Below are 21,582 nucleotides of genomic sequence, written 5' to 3' on the forward strand. Positions count from 1 at the left end.
AGACCTGAGGAGAGCTAAGGTACCGGTGACCCCTGTTTCCATCCAGGGGGTCAGTGTGGACATGGTGGAGGATTACAAATACCTGGGGATACAAATTGACAATAAACTGGACTGATCAAAGAACACTGAGGCTGTCTACGAGAAGGGTCAGAGCCATCTCTATTTCCTGAGGAGACTGAGGTCCTTTAACATCTGCCAAATGATGCTGAGGATGTTCTACGAGTCTGTGGTGGCCAGTGCGATCATGTTTGCTGTTGTGTGCTGGGGCAGCAGGCTGAGGGTAGCAGACACCAACAGAATCAACAAACTCATTCATAAGGCCAGTGATGTTGTGGGGATGGAACTGGACTCTCTGACGGTGGTATCTGAAAAGAGGATGCTGTCCAAGTTGCATGCCATCTTGGACAATGTCTCCCATCCACTACATAATGTACTGGGTGGGCACAGGAGTACATTCAGCCAGAGACTCATTCCTCCGAGATGCAGCACAGAGCGTCATAGGAAGTCATTCCTGCCTGTGGCCATCAGACTTTACAACTTCTCCCTTGGAGGGTCAGACACCCTGAGCCAATAGGCTGGTCCTGGACTTATTTCCTGGCATAATTTACATATTACTATTTAATTATCTATGGTTTTATTGCTACTTAATTACTTATGGTGCAACTGTAATGAAAACTAATTTCTCTCAGGATCAATAAAGTATGACTATGATTATGACTAAAACGATGCACTCTAATATTTGACATTTCCACCCACCCCAACAGCAAGCTGGAGCAGCAGGCTGCTGCAGGGACTCAGTGGGTCATGCATGCTGTGGTGGTAAAGGTATTGTCGATGCTTTCATAAAGCAGTGAATTAGTTTATCAATGTCACATTAAATTCTCAGTCCTTTTGCACAGTTTCAAGCTGAAACCTCTACAGAAAGATTAAATAAAGAAAGGTTAGCTTTATTTGTCACACGTGCATTGAAACATTGTTGTTGTGGCTATCCCTCGAGGTCGAGGATGATGGTCTTCATTCTGTTGGTCTACTTATGGGCTCTCAAGCGGCTTATGAGTCCAATCTTGGCTTTGAAAGTTCTTCCGCATCCAGGAAGCAATGTGATATGATGCAATGTGTCATATGCATCAAATCAAATCAGTAAGAATTGTGCTGGAGAGCCTGACAAGTGTCACCACACTTCCTGTGCCAATCTGAAACCTCAATTGAAAGACTAAGTAAAGATTAGCTTTATTCGTCACATGCACGTTGCTTTGTTTACAAATTAAATCAGCAAGAGTTTTGCTGGGCTTCTAGCTCCAAGATGCCAGTCACCCTCACCAGTAAATCTTTGAAACGTGGGAGGAAACCAGAGCTTCCACAGAAAACTCAGGCAGTTGAAAGGAGAACTTACAAACAACGGCAGGATTTGAACAGCTTGCTGGCACTGTACAGTGATACGCTGACCGCTACCACCTCCCCCAATCCACACAGATGCGTCTTGACCTGCTGATTTTCTCCAGCACAGACTTACTGCTGCTTCCTCCCTGCAGTGACTGTTTTAAGGACGAGGGACAAAGATACAATTTGATGCAAAGAGGAATTTCTTTTATACTAGTTACCTGGGACTCTGGAAGTAAACACTCAGGGATTTCCAAAGGGAACTGATCAGGTATTTTATTTTTTTTTAGGGATACAGCATGGTCCTTCCAACCCAATGAGCTCACACCACCCAGTTACACCTGTGTGACCAATTAACAAAAACCTTTTGGATGTGGGAGGAAATGGGAGCACCCAGACAAAACCCACACCGTCACGGGGAGAGCATATAAACAACTTACAAGCAGTGGCCGGAATTGATCCAGGTCACCAGCACTGAGGATGAGAGGGAAAGAGCAACAACAGGACTGAATAGCTTGTTCCACAACTTGGGCATGGAGTGAGTTCATGACCTCTTTCTGTGCACTAAAGATCTTACGAAAGGGCAGGAGGTCATTACACGCTGAGAACTCATGCTCTCAATATTACTCACTGTGATTCTTTTTTCTTTTCGTATTTGTACAATTTGTGGTCTTTTGCACAATGGTTGCTTTTCCATCTTTGTGTGTATTTTTACATTGATTCTGCCGTATTTCTTTGTTCTACTGTGAATGCCCGCAAGAAAATGAACCTCTGGGTCATATAGAATGAGATATACCTACTTTGATAATGAATTTACTTTGAAATCTTAGAATCTTTGATTAGAGCTTACAGGGACAGTGACCAAAGATGACGTTTTATTCTGTGACTCTTCTTCGACGGGTTAAAATTATTCTCAGCTCAGCCAGTTCACCAGAAGGTGACTCATAACACTGGCCAATCGCTGATCTATGGAACGGGTTAAGTTAAACAAAGCTGAACTGAATAAAGTCTTACACCATGCCTCATATGGATAAGTTGCCTTGCAAACCATGAGCATTATGAAGCAAATCCATCCACAGCACTTATCAATGGTTTCTGAGGGGGTCCGGTCTATGTCACACCGATCAGTGACCTTTAACCTTTGCTGTCCACTACTTCCGGTCCACAAATTTGAGGTGTATGGGTTTGCTAGGAGACAGTAAGCCACGGGTCTTGGCTAGGACAGTGCCTGTGTTGGGAGCCACTTGGATCTCAAACGTTTGCAGGAGCTGAAAAGATAAAGTTTGAATAGATTCAGATTAACAGTAACAAAATACATTTACGTCGTGCCTTTATCAGTCATAAAGCACTGCAGTATAGAAATAGTTCCATCTGGTCTATGTCAAGCTGTTATTCTACCTGCACCTGGATGTAGCCTCCATTCCCTCCTATCAACATACCGACCCAAACTTCTTAAATGCTGAAATTGAACTGGCATCCACTATCAGCTCCTTTCATACTCTCACTACCCTCTGAGTGAAGAAGATCCCTCATGTTTCCTTTATATATTTCACCTTTCACCTTTAACTCATGACCTCTAGTTTCCAGTTTCAGTCAACCTCAGTGGTAAAGCCAGCCTGAATAAGACCTATCCATACCCCTCTTAACTTTGCATACCTCAAATTTCTTTCGCCAGAGGGTGGCGAATCTGCGCAATTCATTGCCATAGATGGCTGCGAAGGACAAGTCAGTGGACATATTTAAAGCAGAAGTTGATATGGTCTTGATGTATCAGGGTGTCAAAGGTTATGGGGAGAAGTCATGGCAGTGTGCCTCAGGGATCTGTACTGGTCCAATGTTATTTGTCATATACATTAATGATCTGGATGATGGGGTGGTAAATTGGATTAGTTAGTATGCAGATGATACTAAGATAGGTGGAGTTGTGGATAATGAAGTAGGTTTTCAAAGCTTGCAGAGAGATTTAGGCCAGTTAGAAGAGTGGGCTGAAAAATGGCAGATGGAGTTTAATGCTGAAAAATGTGAGCTGCTACATTTTGATAGGACTAATCAAAATAGGACATACATGGTAAATGGTGGGGCATTGAAGAATGCAGTAGAACAGAGGGATCTAGGAATAATGGTGCATAGTTTCCTGAAGGTGGAATCTCATGTGGATAGGGTGGTGAAGAAAGCTTTTGGTAGGCTGGCCTTTATTAATCAGAGCATTGAGTATAGGAGTTAAGATGTAATGTTGAAATTGTATAAGGCATTGGTGAGGCCAAATTTGGAGTATTGTGTACAGTTCTGGTCACCGAATTATAGGAAAGATGTCAACAAAATTGAGAGAGTACAGAGGAGATTTACTAAAATGTTACCTGGGTTTCATCTCCTAAGTTACAGAGAAAGGTTGAACAAGTTAGGTCTTTATTCTTTGGAGCGTAGAAGGTTGAGGGGGGACTTGATAGAGGTATTTAAAATTATGAGGGGGATTGATAGAGTTGACGTGGATAGGCTTTTTCCATTGAGAGTGGGGGAGATTCAAACAAGAGGACATGAGTTGAGAGTTAAAGGGCAAAAGTTTAGGGGTAACATGAGGGGGAACTTCTTTACTCAGAGAGTAGTAGCTGTGTGGAACGAGCTTCCAGCAGAAGTGGTTGAGGCAGGTTCGATGTTGTCATTTAAAGTTAAATTGGATAGATATATGGACAGGAAAGGAATGGAGGGTTATGGGCTGAGTGCAGTTCGGTGGGACTAGGTGACAGTAAGAGTTCGGCATGGACTAGAAAGGCCGAGATGGCCTGTTTCCGTGCTGTAATTGTTATATGGTTATATATGGTTAAGTCAGGAGAATGGGGCTGAGAGGGATCATAAATCAGCCATGATAGAATGGCATAGCAAACTTGACGGGCTGAATGGCCTGAATCTGCTCCCCTGTCTTATGGTCTAAATATTTTTTACCTTTCACCCCTTTACCTATGACCTGCAGTTCTCATCTTGCCCAACCTCAGTGGAAAAAGCCTGCTTGTATTTGCCCTATCCATACACCTCATAATCTGTGCATCTCCACTAAATCTCCCCTTTTCTCTTACACTCCACTGAGTAAAGTTCAAACTGACTCAACCTTTCCATATGACGTTAAAATATTAAGGTGATGCTAGGCTTCATTAATAGGGGGATTGAGTTCAAGAGTGGAGAGGTCATGTTGCAACTCTACAAATCTCTGGTGAGACCACACTTGTGTTCAGTTCTGGTCACCTCATCATAGGAAGGATGTGGAAGCTATGGAGAGGATGCAGAGATTTACCAGGATGTTGCCTGGATTGGAAAACAAGTCTTATGAGGCAAGGTTAGCAGAACTGGGACTTTTCTCTTTGGAGCGTAGAAGGATGAGAGGGGACTTGATAGAGGTCTACAAGATTATGAGAGGCAAAGATAGGGTGGATAGCCAGTACCTGTTTCCCAGGGCACGAACGGCAAACACCAGAGGGCATATGTACAAAGTTAAGGGAGGGAAGCCTAGGGGAGACATCAGGGGTAAGTTTTTTTACACAGAGGGTTGTGGGTGTCTGGAATGATTTGCCAGGGATGGTGGTGGAGGCTAAAACATTAGGGGTATTTACGAGCCTCATTGTCAGGCACATGGATGAAAGAAAAATAGACGGTTACCGGGTAGTGTGGGTTTCGTACTTTTTTTAAGGAATATATGGGTCAGCACAACATCAAGGGCCGAAGGGCCTGTACTGTGCCGTAGTATTCTAGTGTCTGGTGAAAACATTCTGCAGTGCATCAGAAAAGCCATGAGTGACACTGAGCCGTGGGTATCCGAGGCAGGCGTATGAACAAAGGGAGTATGGACTCTGGTAAGTTAAGCTTGGGAAAGGAATTCCAGAACTTAGACCTCGGTAGCCAGTGTCATGGGAAACGCAGGGACTAAAGACCAGAGGGCAAAGTTGGAGAAGTGCAGGGATTTTAGTACATGGGGTCCAGAGATTGAATACAAAACTGGCCACATTTTCGAGGACAGGGGATTGTGATGGAGGGGTGTTATTCTGGCTGGAGGTCTATGATCAGGTGGTGTTCTGCTGGGACACCTGTTGTGAATGACATTTGGACAGAAATGTAGATGTGCAGACGCCATGAAAATCTGCAGAGTTATGGATTATAGAACCAAGAGCATAGAATACGGGTAGCACTGTAGCACAGTGGATAGGGAAACACTGTTACAGTGTCAGCGACCTGGGCTCCACTCCCACCGCTGCCTGTAAAGAGTTTGTACGCTCTCCCTGTGTCTGCGTGGGTTTCCTCACACCTCCCAGAGACAGTCAGTTAATTAGTCACGTTGGTGAAACTGGGCCGTGTGAGCCTGGTTCCACATTGTAGCTCAAAATGCATCGAACAAACATGAGAACAGGACAGTACAGCACACAGCAGGCCCTTCGGCCCACAATACTGGGCTGACCTTTCAACCTACTCTAAGATCAATCTCAACATTCCCTCCTACACAGCCTCCACTTTTCTTTCATCCATGTGCCTATCTAAGAGTTTTTTAAATGACCCTAACATATCTTCCTCTATCACCACCGCTGGTAGCGTGCTCCACACACCCACCACTCCCTGTGTCTAGAGAACTTACCTCTGATATCACCCCCGCCTACACTTTTCTCCAATCACCCTAAAAATATGCCCCTGCTACCTTTATCACATCACCTTACACCCTTCCCTCCAGCAAGAAAAGCTCATACTCGCTTAAGCTATCCTCATAAGATATGCTCCCTGATCTGGGCAGCATCCTGGTAAGCCTCCTCTAAAGGCTGAGTGTGTGGTCTGGTAGCACAGCAGTCAGTGTAATGCTTTACGGTGCACTGTCTGTAAGACCAGAGTTCAATTCTCACCACTATTTGTAAGAAGTTTGTACTCTCTCTCCATGACCATGTGGGTTTCCTCTGGGTGCTCTGGTTTCCTCTGAAGATGTACAGTCCCATTATGATGAGTGAGCTGTGGGCCTGCTGCACTGGGGACACTTATGGATTGCATCCAGTACATCTTCGTACAATGAGGGTCATTGACACAAATGAGATATTTCACTGTATGTTTCAATATTCCATGTACACGTGACAAATAAAGCTCACCTTTATGATCTTTCTTTAAGGATACAGCAGTGTACAGATCAGTTGGAAACATGGGTGGAGAAATGGCAGAGGAGTATAACGTGGGTAAATGTGAGATGCTGTAAGTCAAAGGTGAGAGAAAAGTATTCAGTAAATGCCAGGGCAGTGAGGAACACTGATGTGCACAGGGAAACTCGAAAACGTTCACTTCTACATTGTACCATAGTGAGCATTCAGACTGGCCGCAGCACCATCTGCTATTGGTGGGGGAGGTGCTACTGCACAGGATCAAAATAAACTGCAGACAGCTGTAAACTCAGTCAGCTCCATCATGGGTACTAGCCCCCATAGTATCCAAGACATCTTCAAGGAGCGATGCCTGAGAAAGGTGGCATCCATCACCCAGGACATGCCCTCTTCTCATTGTTACCTTCTGGAGCGAGGTACAGGAGCCTGAAGACACACACTCACTGATTCAGAAACAGCCGCTTCCCCTCTGCCATCCGATTTCTGAATGAACATTGAACCCATGAACACTGCCTCACTACTATTTTTTCACTATTTGTGTCTTTGCACTATTTATTTTAATGTAACTTTTAACATACATATATACTTACTATAAATCAGTTCTTCTTTTCTGTATTTCTCATGTATTGATCGTACTGCTGCCACAAAGTTAAATTGCACGACATATGCCAGAGATATTAAACCTGATTCTGATCTGGGGATGCAAGTCCATTGCTCATTGAAAGCGGTGCACAAAAGCACAGCAGTACACTGTACTTGTCACATTGGCCAGGGCATTAATGATAAAAGTTGGCCTGTTTTGTAGCAGCTGTATAAAATGTTCGACCCAGGGGCCAATGTCACACCATCCTTCAGGATACTGACATCTTTAACCTCTTGCTTCGGCAGTCTGAAGTACCTACTTGCCTAAAGTAGACTTCAATCATACCAGCGCCCAAGATGAGAATGCTGACTTGCCTCAATGACTATTGTCCAAGAGCACTTACATTAACTGTGATGCAGAGCTTTGAGAAGCTCACTCACTCACCTCATACTGAACAGATTCTACAACCTATGGACTCAATTTCAAGGACCCTACAACTCATGGTCTCAGTATTATTTATTTATTTATTAATTATCATTATTAGCTTTTTTTATTTGCAGTTTTTCTTTTGCACATTGTCAGTCTTTGTGTGTAGTTTCTCACTGACTCTATTGTATTCCTATGTTCTACTGTGAATGCCTGCAAGAAAATGAATCTCCAGGTGGCATATGGTGACATTTAGTACTTTGATAATAACTTTAGCTGGGCTGCATTTCAAGAACTCTCTTGTGTTCTGATACAGGAAGGATGTGAAGACATTGCAGAGTGTGCAAAAGAGTCTCAACAGGATGTTCCCAGGTTAGAGAGTGTTAGTTCTAAGGAAAGAAAGAGTTTAGCTTTATTTGTCACATGTATATCAAATCAGAGTGAAACCTGTCCTTTGTATCAACAATGAACACAGCCCAAATATAAGCTAGGGGCAGCCCACAAGTCTTGCCACGCTTCCGGTCAACGTAACGTGAACACAACTCACCATCTTCCGGTAAGATGGCGATGTGCTTGGTCACAGCAGTCTCTCTGGGTTCAACAAACGGTGCAAATATTTATCTTCAATGTTTTGTTGTGCGATCACAAGACCTTGTTGGACATTGGTAATATAAAATCCTGAAAGTCAGGTTCATTGGTGAGACCGACCGTGGAAAAGCGGCATGGTCTTGGGTTATTGCAGGGATCAAGCCTTCAGGCCTTCAGACAGCCACTCAGGGAGGCAGCCTGCCTGTTACACACCATTACAGCCTGATACAGACACCCAGGGAGGCGGTGTGGGAGAGATTAGAGGCACAGCAGGAGTGCTGGAATCGGTGCTGGGTTGGGCCTGGCTTGGTCCATCCGTGTTGCTCTCTGGTGTTCAAGCTGACTCACCTGTATCTGTTGGTATGGAACTGCTGTGCTTGTTCTTGCAGAAACAAAGATCCAGGACGACATCGATCATCAGGGACTTGTGCCAGTATTTTTTATGACTATATATGCTGTGTGGGACTGTGTGAATGGCACTTTGCATGTAGGCCCCAGAGGAACACAGTTCTGTTTAGCTTTATACACGTGTATGGCTGAATGACAACTGAATTTGAAAGCCACATGGTCACGGGGAGAACCTACAAACTCCTGAAAGACAGTGGCAGGACTGGAGTTCAAACGCAGGCGTTTAAAGTGACACACTGACTATCATGCTACTGTACTGCCCCACTGGGCACCCAGACACTGACACACCAAGGATAAAATGGATCAGCTGGACTGTTTTCTCCTAACGTCACAGCTCAGTATGACAAACATCCTGCCCAAGACTATGAGAAATTTCAGAGAGTTTTGAATGTTGTCCAATCTATCACACAAACTGTGTTTCCTTCCACTGACTATCTACACTTCCTGCTGCTCAGGAAAGCAGCCAACATCATCAAGGTCACACCACCCACCCTGGTCAGTTCCCCCAAACTGGACTTTCCCCCACCCTGGTCATTCCCCCACACCCTGGTCATTTCCCCCCACCCTGGCCAATGTCCCCCCCCCCTTGGCCATTCCCCCCACCACCCTGATCAGTTCCCTCCACCCACCGGAGCATGAGAGTAGGAACCACGAAGGGACCTCTCAAACACCGGAGAATAGACTCTAACCTGATCTTCCACCCTATCTCCAGGTGCCCCTCGCACTTGTCTGCCTTCGCCCACGATGTTGTGCCAACTCTATTATCTACCTTAAGGTCAATCCATCCTCGGGGCAGCCCGACACAGAACACAGAACATGTGTAGAACAGTACAGGCCCTTCAGTCCACAATGTTGTGCTCTCCTTTTAACCATTCCAAGATCAGTCTAACCTTTCCCACCCATGTAGCCCTGCATTTTTCTATCAACTATCATCACATTTAACGGCAATGCAGGCTCAAAGGACCAAATCACCTTCTCCTCTTACCTTGTAGCAATACATGACTGACAAATAGGACATTTTGCAATAGAATACATAAAGTACCAAAATTTCAATATTCAATCCATGATAAATGGTTTTCATTTCCTTTTTCTCAAAGAACATAGGAGAGTGCTGCACAGTCCAGGCCCTTCAGCCTGCGATGTCATGCTGGCCTTTTAACTTACTCCAAGTTCAGTCTAACCCTTCCTTCCCACACAACCCTCCATTTTCTATCACCTCTGTGCCTGTCAAAGGGTCTCTTAAATGTTCCTTGTGTATCTGCCTCTCCCACCACCCTTGGCAGCGCTCCACACACCCACCGCTCTGTCAAAGTCACCTCTCGTTGTCCTTTGTTCCAAAGAGAAAAGCCTGAGCTCACTCAACCTGTTGTCATAAGACACGCTCTCTAATCCAGGCATCATCAGTTTACTTTGTACTACCTCAATGTACTTGGATCCTTGTACGGTTCTCAAGCGACATGAGCTTTTCACTGCATCTTGGTACACGTGGCAAAAAGAACCAACGATGCTGGTATGGGAAGCAAGTGACAGCCCACGTCCGTGATCAGGAAGACCTGCCAGTGACAGTGACAGACCACATCCGTGATCAGGAAAACCTGCCAGTGACAGTGACAGTCCACATCCGTGATCAGGAAAACCTGCCAGTGAAACAGTGACAGACCACATCCGTGATCAGGAAAACCTGCCAGTGAAACAGTGACAGACCACATCCGTGATCAGGAAAACCTGCCAGTGAAACAGTGACAGTCCACATCCATGATCAGGAAAACCTGCCAGTGAAACAGTGACAGACCACATCCGTGATCAGGAAAACCTGCCAGTGACAGTGACAGTCCACATCCATGATCAGGAAAACCTGCCAGTGAAACAGTGACAGACCACATCCATGATCAGGAAAACCTGCCAGTGACAGTGACAGCCCAAATCCGTTATCAGGGAGACCTGCCTGTGTAATTGCAAGCTGGATTTGCAGCTCTGCGATCCTGCGCCCCACGCAGCTCCTCACTCCATAACCGAATGGGATGGCTGCAAAGTTATCCACCCTGTCCGTGTTGGCCTTCCGCAGCCAACGCTGGGGCAGGAACTCTCCCGGACTGTTGAAAACCTCACCATCGTGTGATGTGGAATAGTGGCAGAGAGCAAGCTGGGTCTGTGGGTGCAGAGAGAGAGAGAGAGAGAGGGTGGGGGGGGGGAAATGAGGTCAAGATTCAGGATTTAAATTTATCACAGGTACATCAGATTTACAGAAATGCATCATTTGCGTTAACACAACTGAAAGTGTGCTGTGGGCAGCCTGTAAATGTCGCCCCCTTCTGGTGCTGACATAGCATACCCACAATGCTCAGCAAAGCAATGCAGAACACAACAAACAACTGGACAACAGCAAAACAAGTCCCTTACCTCCCCCCCACACTCCCCTATCCATACACACGGACAGTCCCCCAACTCTGGGACAGATCTCCAGACTTTGGGCATTGGGCTTCAACTTCCTCAGTCCACGAATCATCTCAGACTCCTTTCTCATCACTCCCTTGTCAGACTCATTTTATTTATCACACGCACATTGAAACATTCAGTGAAATGAGTCTTTTGACCAACACATATAGGGATGCACGGCAAGTGTCACCACTCATTTTGGCGCCAACATAGCATGCCCAAATGCTCGGTAGAGCAATACAGAAAGAGCAAACAACAACAGAAAAACAAGTCCCATTCCTGCCAGCCACACCCCGCCTCCCAGCCAGCAGAGAGAATAATCGGTTTTGTTTGGAAAAGTAAATAAAGATCTCACTCCGCTTGGGATGAAATATCCTCCAACAACCATGTCCTCTTGGGTGATTCGACCATTTCCAGGGAGAACAGGAAACATCCTGTTTGGGAGAACAAGAAGGAATTTTATGTTTAAGTCATTTGGGTTTACAATTTAAGATTCCAAGCTAGTCAAAGGTTGACTTAAACTAGGGCCTCTGTTGGGTGAGGTACCTGTAGAGCAACCAGATTGTAGGTAAATGGGTAAATTGGTTTGCGAGTGTTAGATGTACCAACATACAGTGAAAACCTTTTGTTTTACATGCAGTTGATACAAATCATTCCATTAAGGGCATTGGGAGAAACTATGGAATGAAGACCATAAGACATAGGAACAGAATAAGGCCATTCAGCCCATTGAGTCTTCTCCGCAATTCCATCATGGCTGAATTATTATCCCTTTCAACCCTATTCTCCTGCCTTCTTCCTGTAACCTTAGACATGCTGATTAATTAAGAACCTATCAACCAATGAAGGTTCATAGTTAAAGAGAAAGTGCAGATCAAACAGACAGTAAGGTGCAAGGCTGTAACAAGGTACATTGTGAGGTGAAGAATCCATTTTATTGTACTAGATACCATTTAGTAGTCTTATAAGAGTAGGGTACACGCTGTCCTTCAGCCTGGTGGTAGGAACTTTAAGGATTTTATATCTTCTGCCTAATTGGAGGAGGAGAAGAGAGAATATCCAGGATGGGTAGAGTCTTTGATTATATTGGCTGCTTTCTGAGGCAGTAGGAAGTACAGACAGAATCCATGGAGCGAAGTTGCTTTCCGTGATGTGCCGAGCTATGTCTCTAACTCTCTGTAGTTTCTTACAATCTCCAACAGAGCAACTGCCAGACCAAACCATGATGCATTTGAATAGGATGCTTCCTACTGGTAAGGGTCAAAGGGAACATGTCAAAATTCTTAAGCCTCCTGAGGATGTAAAGGCACTGGCGAACTTTCTTGGTCATGGTTAAACCTGGACAGGCTATTGGTGATGTAAGCTCCTAGACACAGCTCTGTAGAGAATTCTAGACACGGGCCCGTAGAGGATCGCGGACACGGGCCCGTAGAGGATCGTACACATGGCTCTGTAGAGAATCGCAGACATGGGTCTGCAGAGAATCGCAGACATGGTTCTGTAGAGAATCGTAGACATGGTTCTGTAGAGAATCGTAGACACGGTTCTGTAGAGAATTGTACACACGGTTCCATAGAGGATCGTAGACATGGTTCTGCAGAGAATCGTAGACACCGTTCTGTAGAGAATCGTAGACATGGTTCTGCAGAGAATCGTAGACACGGTTCCATAGAGGATTGTAGACATGGTTCTGCAGAGAATCGTAGACACCGTTCTGTAGAGAATCGTAGACATGGTTCTGCAGAGAATCGTAGACACGGTTCCATAGAGGATCGTAGACATGGTTCTGCAGAGAATCGTAGACACGGTTCTGTAGAGAATTGTACACATGGCTCTGTAGAGAATTGTACACATAGCTCTGTAGAGAATCATAGACATGCTTCTGTAGAGAATTGTACACACGGTTCCGTAGAGGATCGTAGATACGGTTCACTAAAGAATTGTAGACATGGTTCTGTAGAGAATCGTAAACACGGTTCTGTTTGAGACCACACAAAACAGTAGAGAACTGTAGACACAGTTCAGCATATCATGGAAAGTTCCAATTTAAGATGGCGCTGGTGAAGATCAGCAACTATTTTTCACTGGCAAACAAAGGAAACATCTAAATACTTTCTCAGCAACATTTTTTTCTGATAAAGAATCACTACAAACAATAACTCTGAGTTTCAATCTATTTAGCACTGGGCTGAATTGGAAAGTTCAGGTACAAGCTGAATTGCTGCAGTGGGGTCTACGTCCCAGAGCATATCGTTGTGACAGAACACAACGTCTGGTCACCTCAGCAGATGAAAAGGTCAGGGTGTCAGGGTGGAGATGAGGGACGGTCTGGTTCAGCTCACTGCTCTGCAATTTAAGCACCTCAGCAGATGAAAAGGTCAGGGTGTCAGGGTGGAGATGAGGGACGGTCTGGTTCAGCTCACTGCTCTGCAATTTAAGCACCTCAGCAGATGAAAAGGTCAGGGTGTCAGGGTGGAGATGAGGGACGGTCTGGTTCAGCTCACTGCTCTGCAATGTTTTCTTGGCTCTGCCTGAACTGAGGCTATAGCTTGGTGTCTGTGCACTTCAGTTCTGAACGCGACTTGCTTGCTTTTATTGTTTTTTTCTCTCTGCACATTGGGTGTTTGACAGTTCTGTTTGATGGATTATTTTGGGTTTCTTTTTTTGCGGCTGCCTGTAAGGAGAAGAATCTGAAAGCTGTATAATGTATACATAGTTGGATTATAAATGATCTTTGAACCCAGCCTCCACTCCATGGACCCTGCCTCAGGGAAGCAGCCAGCAAGATCAAAGACACCACCCACCACAGACATTCTGACTTCTCCCCCCACCCACCCACTGAAAGATACAAAAGCCTGAAAGCACGTACCCCCAGGCCCAAGGACCGAATCTTCTTCACTGAGCAATCCCTAGCACAGTGAGGTAGGCTCTTGATCTTGTCCACCTGTACAGCCCTTCATTACACTCTGTGCTGCAGCCTGCTATCGTTTTACCTTGCCCTTCCTCAGTGCACCATATCTCAGGACACGTGCGGTGTGGGGTGAGAAAGGGAGGGAAGGGGGTTGCATTAGAATGGGAGAAGAGTAGCCAATGCACGTCGGAGAAATGAAACCACTGTGCCACTGACTGGGGTTTGATTCCTGCCGCTGTCTGTAAGGAGGTTGTACGCTCTCCCCGTTACCTCTGGGTGCTCTGGTTTCCTCCCACGTTCCTCACACACATAGGTTAGTAAGTTGTGGCAATGCTACATTGGTACCAGAAGCAGGGGCAGCACCTGCGGGCTGTTCCCAGCACGGTCCTTGGACTGTTGACGCAAACCATGCATTTCACCAAGTGTTTTGATGAACATGAGGTAAATAAAGCCAACCTTTAATTTTTACTCAAATGCACATGTTTCTTTGGGTAAAGTAATGACTCTCCCAGTCCCTGCTGAAACAGCTTAATCCCTGCAGCCCCTCCACCACCAGTGAGGAATAAAACCACAAGAAAGGGAGGTTAGAGAGATTGTGACAAGTACATAGACATACAGCGAAATGCATCATGGTCATCGATGACTAACACCGTCTGAGGATTACTTTGGGGGAAGCCTGCTGGTGTCGCCAACATAGCAGGCCCACAGCTAACCCTAATCCCAACCCGTGTTTGTTTAGGAATGTGGGAGGAAACCCACTCGGTCACGGGGAGAACATAGAAGTCCTTACAGGCAGCAGCTGGAATTGAACGCTGGTTTGTGATTGCAGGCTGTAAAGAGATAGGTTGACTGCTATGCTGCCACAAAGTGAAGGTTTTACCTTAGTGTTTCCTTAAGGACACAGCGGACCAGAGGCAATTTGGACAGGTCCTGGACTGTTGGAGTCATATCCTGTCCCAGGTTCCGGAGGATTTCTTCAGACACCGATCTCTGGATGGCCGGATAGCTGGCCAGTAAATATGTGCACCACGACAAAGTAAAGGAAGTCTGCAGGGAACAACCACACAACAACAAGACACAAGACAGGACAGCAGTGTTTCTCTCCTTTCTACCTCCATCGGTATGGACGGTAATTAGAGATTTAGAGATAAAGGCCTTTCTGCCCAACGAGCCCCTGCCACCCAAATTGGACTCTTGCGACCAATTAACCTACCAACTCACAGGTCCTTGGGTTGTGGGAGGAGACCAGAGCACTGGGAGGAAACCCACATGGCCACATCTCCTTATAAACAGTGGCAGGAATTGAAGCCGGGTCACTGGTGCTATAAGCCATTAAGCTAAATGCTACACCGTGCATGTGACAATATATACCAGGCTCAATGACAACTTCTATCCCACTGTTACCAGACTCTTGTATGATAAGATGCATTCTTGGCCTCACAATCTACTATATTATGATCTTGCACTTTATCATTTACCTGCAGTGCAATTTTTTGATATCTTTTACACTTAATTCTGCAATGTTTTTATTTTGCCTTGCTCTTGCTCAATGTACATGATTTGATCTGTATAGACAGTATGCAAGACCATCTTTGCACTGTACTTTGGCACGTGTGACAATAATAAACTGATTTACCAAGCTGGTTTCCTCCAGTGCTTTAAGGATTAGCTTTATTTGTCACATGTATATCGAACCAGCAAAATGTGAACTGCCTCGTTTGTGTCAACGCCCAGCGCAGTCCAAATCTGTGTTGCCACGCTTCTGGTGCCAACACAGCATGCCCACAACTTACGAACCATACACCTTTGGAAGATGGGAAGAACCTGGAGCACCTAGAGACATCCCACGTGGTCACTGAGAGAGCACTGTCCTTACAGACAGCGAAGGAAACTGAACTCCGATGGTGGCTGCAGTAAAGCGTTATGTTAATCGCTACACTAACTGTGCTGGCTTTGTGTGGGTTGCTACTGTGTTACTCTACATCATCACAGTAAGATTTCCTCCTTTGTGTCTTTATAAGACTCTGTAAGGTGGCACTTGCTGATGGTAAAAGCAGTTTAGCATTCCCTGTATATATTTAGAGACACAGCAGGGAAGAGGCCTCCCTGGCTGAATGAGCCAAGCTGGTCAGCAACCCACTGACTGAACCCTGGCCTAATCACAGGACAATTTATAATGACCAATTGGCCTACTAACTGGTTTGTCTTTGGACTGTGGGAGGAAACTAGAGCACCCAGAGGAAACCCACGCGGTCACCATACAAGCTCCTCACAGACCACACTGGAATTGAACACCTCCAACTGCAATAGCATCACGCTAACCGCTACGCTACCGCGGCACTGTGGATGTAACAGGCGCTACACAAAGCAAGGCCTGCTCAGACTTACTGTATCTACGCCCGCCAGCAGCAGCTCAGTCATGTTGGCGTAGATCTCCTCCAGCGTCATCTCCTGACTGACCAGTAGCTGGGTCAGCAGTCCACCCTGGACCTCCTCTCCCTGTTTCAGCTCTCGTGCAATCTCAGCCAGCTTTCTATTAACGTGGATCTCACCTGGTTAGATGTGACGGGGAGGTTGGAAAAGAGGCAGTCAACATAAGACCATAAAACATAGGAGCAGAATTAGGCCACTCGGCCCATCGAGTCTGCTCGCCATTCCATCATGTTTGATTTTACTATCCCTCTCAACTCCAAACTCCTGCCTTCACACTGTAACCTTTGAACCCCCACTAATAAAGAACATATCAATCTCCACTTTAAGTATACCCAATAACTTGACGTTCACCGCTCGTTGTGGCAATGAATTCCTCTGGCTAAAAAAATTCCTCCTCATCTCTGTTTTAAAGGGTCATCCTTCTACTCTGAGGCTGTGCCCTCTGGTCCTGGACTTCCCCACTATAGGAAACATCCTCTGCATGTTTACTCTATCTCGGCCTTTCAATATGCAGTAAGTTTCAATGAGATCCCCCCCCTCATTTTTCTAAATTCCAGCAAGTACAGGCCCAGAGCCATCTAATCCTTGCCGTGTCTTCACCATCCCCTCTGACCTACCCCTCCTTGAAGCTCTGTTTTGGCCTCAGCAAGTGTTTTACCTTTGTCTCCCTTTGGCCGTACCTCAGCGAGTTCTAGGCCTGCCACAATGCTGAGGTCACCTTCTGTCACCTCTGTCTCCGAGCCCACTTCTTTGGCAAGAATTCCACACACTATGCTGATGACTCCTTCTCTCATCTTGAATCCTCCTCCTCTTCTTGGACACACTGCCCAGGTTCTCTGCCTGCTGTGTATCTTTTCACCTCAAATTACCGACAAGACATCAACCAACCTCAGCACCCCTCTCTCCTCCCCGAACCTTACTCCCTCTGAACGTACTGCCCTCCACTCTCTCTGCACCAATCCCAACTTCACAGTCAAACTCACAGACAAAGAGGGTGCTGGAGTAAAGAGTGGACACTTCAGGACTGGAAAGGAAGGGGGAAGATGGCAGAATGAAAAGTTGGGGGGAGGGGAGGTGATAGATGGGTGGGAAAGGTCAGGGTCTGGAGAGGAAGGAATCTGATAGGAGAGGAGAGTGGACAATAGGAGGAGGGGACGCACGGGGAAGTAATAGGGAGGTGAGAAGGTAGGCAGTTGGGTTGGCATGGCAGCGTAGTGGTCAGTTCCTGCCACTGTCTGTCAGGAGTTTGTATGTTCTCCCACGACCACATGGGTTTCCTCCAGGAGCTGCGGTTTCCTCCCACAGTCCAAAGACGTACTGGTTGGTAGGTTAATTGGTCATTGTAAACTGTCCTGTGAATGTGTTAGGATTAAATTGGGGGAGAGCTGGGTGGCTCGGCTCAAAGGCTCGAAGGGCCCATTCTGCTGTATCACCATTGGAAGAGATAATAGGTGAGAGTGGGGATTGGAGGAAGCATGGGGGGTGGGGGAACAGACAGACTGTAAGGTGTGTTCCTTCACCCTGGACCAGCGTGTCAGAACAGGAATGGGAACTGGAATGGAAGTGTTTGGCCAGAGGGAAGCTCCGCTTGTGGCAGATGGACTTGGTTAAACTGGGCCCTAATCTACAAGGGTCTCACTAATATGGATGAAGACACGTCAGGAGGCAACACCTCACCTGTGAATCTATTGTGTCCGGTGCAGCCTCCTCTACATTGGTGAGACCTGTCATAATTCAGAGGACCGCTTCGTCGAACACCTCCGTTCTATCTGCCAAAATCAGAACTTCCCAGTGGCCAATCATTTTAATTCCTAATCCTATTCCCATTCCAACATATCAGTCCACGGCCTCCCCTTGTGACATGATGAAGCCACCCTCAAGGTGGAGGAGCAACACCTCATATTCCATCTGGGTAGCCTCCAACCTGATGGCAAAAAATCCCTCCCCTCCCCTCTTCTTTTATTCCCTACTCTGGTCTTTAACCTCTTCTCACCTGCCTATCACATCCACGTGGGTCCCCTCCTCTTTCCCTTTCTCCTATTGTCCACTCTCCTCTCCTATTAGATTCCTTCCTCTCCAGCCCTTTACCTTTCCCACCCACCCGACTGTAGCTATCACCCCCCAGCTAGCCTCCTTTCCCTCTCCTATTTTTTTGTTCCGGCATCTTCCCCCTTCTTTCTTATCCTGAAGAAGGGTCTTGGCCTGAAACATTGACTGTTTATTCATGTCCATAGATGCTGCCTACCTGCTCAGTTCCTCCAGCATTTTGAGTGAAATATGCAAGACAAGTTTTTCACTGTATCGCAGAACGCAGGAATCATAAACCAATCCCAATTCAGACCCAATAGGAAAAGAGGACTGCTGATGTTACTTTCCAAACCATGAAGGCATGGGACTTGGAGTGAAATCTTTGGGCAGTTGTGTTCCCATGGATCTATAAAGCTCTGGAACATTAAAGAGCCTCATGGACAGGAGAGTAGGGCAATGAGTCCAAAAGTTTGCCCCTTCTTGTTTGGACAATTCGGAATCGGAATCGAGTTCATCACCACCGACATGTATTGTGTAATTGGTTGCTTTGCAGTAACAGTACAGAGCAAGACATAAAAATTACTATAAGCCACAAAATAAACAAACAAACAAACAAATAAATAAATAGTGCAAAGGACTAATAGTGGGGTAGTGTTCATGGACCATGATGAAATCTGCTGGCGAAGGAGAAGAGCAGCTCTTAACACTGAGTGTGCATCCTCAGGCTCCTGTACCTCCTTCCTGAGGGGAGTAATGAGAAGAGGGCATGTCCTGGATAGCGAGGGTCCTTCATAATGAATGCCACCTTCTTGAGGCACTGCCTGTGTATTCAGTCTCATGCCAACCACAAATTAATACGACCTCCAGCTTTCCAGAGTAGATCCAATTCTTGGTGCTTTCTTCCACACCCCAACAAAAAATATCTCTCCCCACCATTGAGGACAGCCTGCAAGATGCAGTGTCTCAGAAAGGCAACATCCATCACCAGGAACCCCCACCATGTGGGCCATGCCCTCTTCTCGATGCCACCATTGGGCAGGGGGTACTGGGGCATGAAGACCCACATCTCGAGGTTCAACAGCAGCTTCTTCCCCACCACCATCAGGTTCTGGAAGTGACCTGAAAAACTTTAGACTGTATTTCTCCCAACTTCCGCTAATGTCATAAGTTTAATTTGTCATAAGGTGTATAAGATGATGAGAGGCATTGATTGTGTGCATAGTCAGAGGCTTTTCCCCAGGCTGGAATAGCTAACACGAGGAGGCACCATTTTAAGGTGCTTGAGAGTAGGTACAGGTGAGATGTCAGGGGTAAGTTTTTTTAAATGCAGAGAGTGGTGAGTGCGTGGAATGGGCTGATGACGATGCTGGTGGAGGCAGACTTAAGAGACTTTTGGATAGGTACATGGAGCCCAGTAAAATAGGGGGCTATGGGTAATTACCCTATAGGTAATTCCTAAAGTACATGTTCAGCAAAGCATTGTGGGCCGAAAGACCTGTATTGTGCTGTAGGTTTTCTATGTTCTATAAGTTATGTATCATTTATGGTCATATAAGCTTATGCAATTTATGTTTGACCTGTTTGTAATGCTGCTGCAGAAAACATTTTTCGCAGCATTTATACCCTACACAATGGGAAAACATTGGGAACAGACATTGAGGGAGGAAAACAAGCCACACGTTCACAAGGACACGATGCTCACTGAATCAGGAAAAAAGATACACGTTTATAAGGACATAATGCTAACTGAATCGGAAAACAACCACACGTTCACAACGACACGACACTTACTGAATCGGAAAAGTCCATCCCAGGACCGACAGAACTCATTCCAAGGCTTTGGGAAGAGAGGGCGGAGCCACTTGGGAATGGCCCCTGCATACATGGTGGTCTTAAACATGCTGAACATGAGCTCTAGAGATTCCATGTACTGCTTGGTCTCCTGGCAGATCTCGTTCTCTAGACAGCCGAGGCGAGCTTCGAAAAGGATGGTGGCAACACCTGCAGGTGAAGAGGACAATATGGTTATCAGCAGCACACAGATGGGAAGCGACAGCCACCATCACAGTCAGCCAGGTGGTGTAAGGCCAGGAGGTGGGTCACTCACACTGGCATCCTCACAGTCATACAGCACCACAGCACAGAAACAGGCACTATCTCCTGTCTAGTCGGTTTCCAGCCTCGTCCCATCCTTCTGCAGATAACCCAGACCACAGCCCACCATAGCCCTCCCACCCATGTACATATCCAAACTTCTCTTCCGTGTGGCAACAAAGCCCACATCTCGTTCCTAGCGGGAAGCTTTGTTAATGCTGCATGGGATGGGGTGGGGGGGGTTAAGCTAGAGCTGCAGGAGATGGAAACCAGAGTGCCAGAACAGATAGTGGAGAAAAACGTTGGTAAGCCCTCAGACAAAGGTAGGAATCAAAAGGTTGAGCATAGTGCAGCTAGTATCCTGAGCTGCCTGTATTCCAATGCAAGAAGTATCATAGGAAAGGCAGATGAGCTCAGGGCATGGATCCACACATGGAATTACTATATTGTAGCCATTGGTGATGCAAGAGGGTCAGGACTGGCAGCTCAATGTTCTGGGGTTTCCATTGTTTTAGATGTGACAGAGTGGGAGGGATTAATAATAATTCAATAATATTAAGTACTTTATTGATCCAAGTGGAAAATTCTTTCGTACCCGCAGTAACATTTAAAAACACTTAGCAGTGTGTAGACTTAACTAATAAAGTACAGAATAATAGCTGTGTGGAACGAGCTTCCAGCAGAAGTGGTTGAGGCAGGTTCGATGTTGTTGTTTAAAGTTAAATTGGACAACTATATGGACAGGAAAGGAATGGAGGGTTATGGGCTGAGTGCAGGTCGGTGGGACTAGGTGAGAGTAAGAGTTCAGCACAGACTAGAAGGGCCGAGATGACCTGTTTCCGTGCTGTAATTGTTATATGGTTATAATAAAATACACAATAATAATCTACCAACGTGCAATAATAATATACAAAATAATAAAACAGAATATTGTACTATGATGTGTGTTCTCCTGTTGCACAGAGATGAACTGTTGTATATGCTCATTGCATTTGGTCAGAAAGATTTTCTGTAACGATCCTTGTGACAGCGGAGGAGGGGCGGCTGTGTAGTTCTCTGTCTGAGATGGTGGTGAGTGACACTGGTGCTCCACAAGCGACTGTCCTGCCTCTGTTTCTGTTCACACTGAACACCTCAGACTTTCAGTACAAATCTGAGTCTTCTCACTTGCAGAAGTT

General features: G+C 46.0%; 1 protein-coding gene across 1 annotated transcript in view; it reads right to left on the reverse strand.

Moving 5' to 3' along the window:
* Nucleotides 1–2,531: 2,531 nt before the first annotated feature.
* LOC140199858 (cytochrome P450 27C1-like) overlaps nt 2,532–21,582 on the reverse strand; it is a 50,349-nt gene continuing 31,298 nt past the window's right edge. The window contains exons 4-9 of the mRNA XM_072262364.1: nt 20,102–20,311; nt 16,238–16,401; nt 14,730–14,896; nt 11,294–11,372; nt 10,448–10,651; nt 2,532–2,648 (exon numbers count right to left, since the gene is read on the reverse strand). Of these exons, the coding sequence (XP_072118465.1) occupies nt 2,532–2,648; nt 10,448–10,651; nt 11,294–11,372; nt 14,730–14,896; nt 16,238–16,401; nt 20,102–20,311 (941 nt within the window). The remainder of the gene's footprint in view (nt 2,649–10,447; nt 10,652–11,293; nt 11,373–14,729; nt 14,897–16,237; nt 16,402–20,101; nt 20,312–21,582) is intronic.

This window comes from Mobula birostris, chromosome 6 (assembly GCF_030028105.1).
Source record: "Mobula birostris isolate sMobBir1 chromosome 6, sMobBir1.hap1, whole genome shotgun sequence".
NCBI lineage: Eukaryota > Metazoa > Chordata > Chondrichthyes > Myliobatiformes > Myliobatidae > Mobula > Mobula birostris.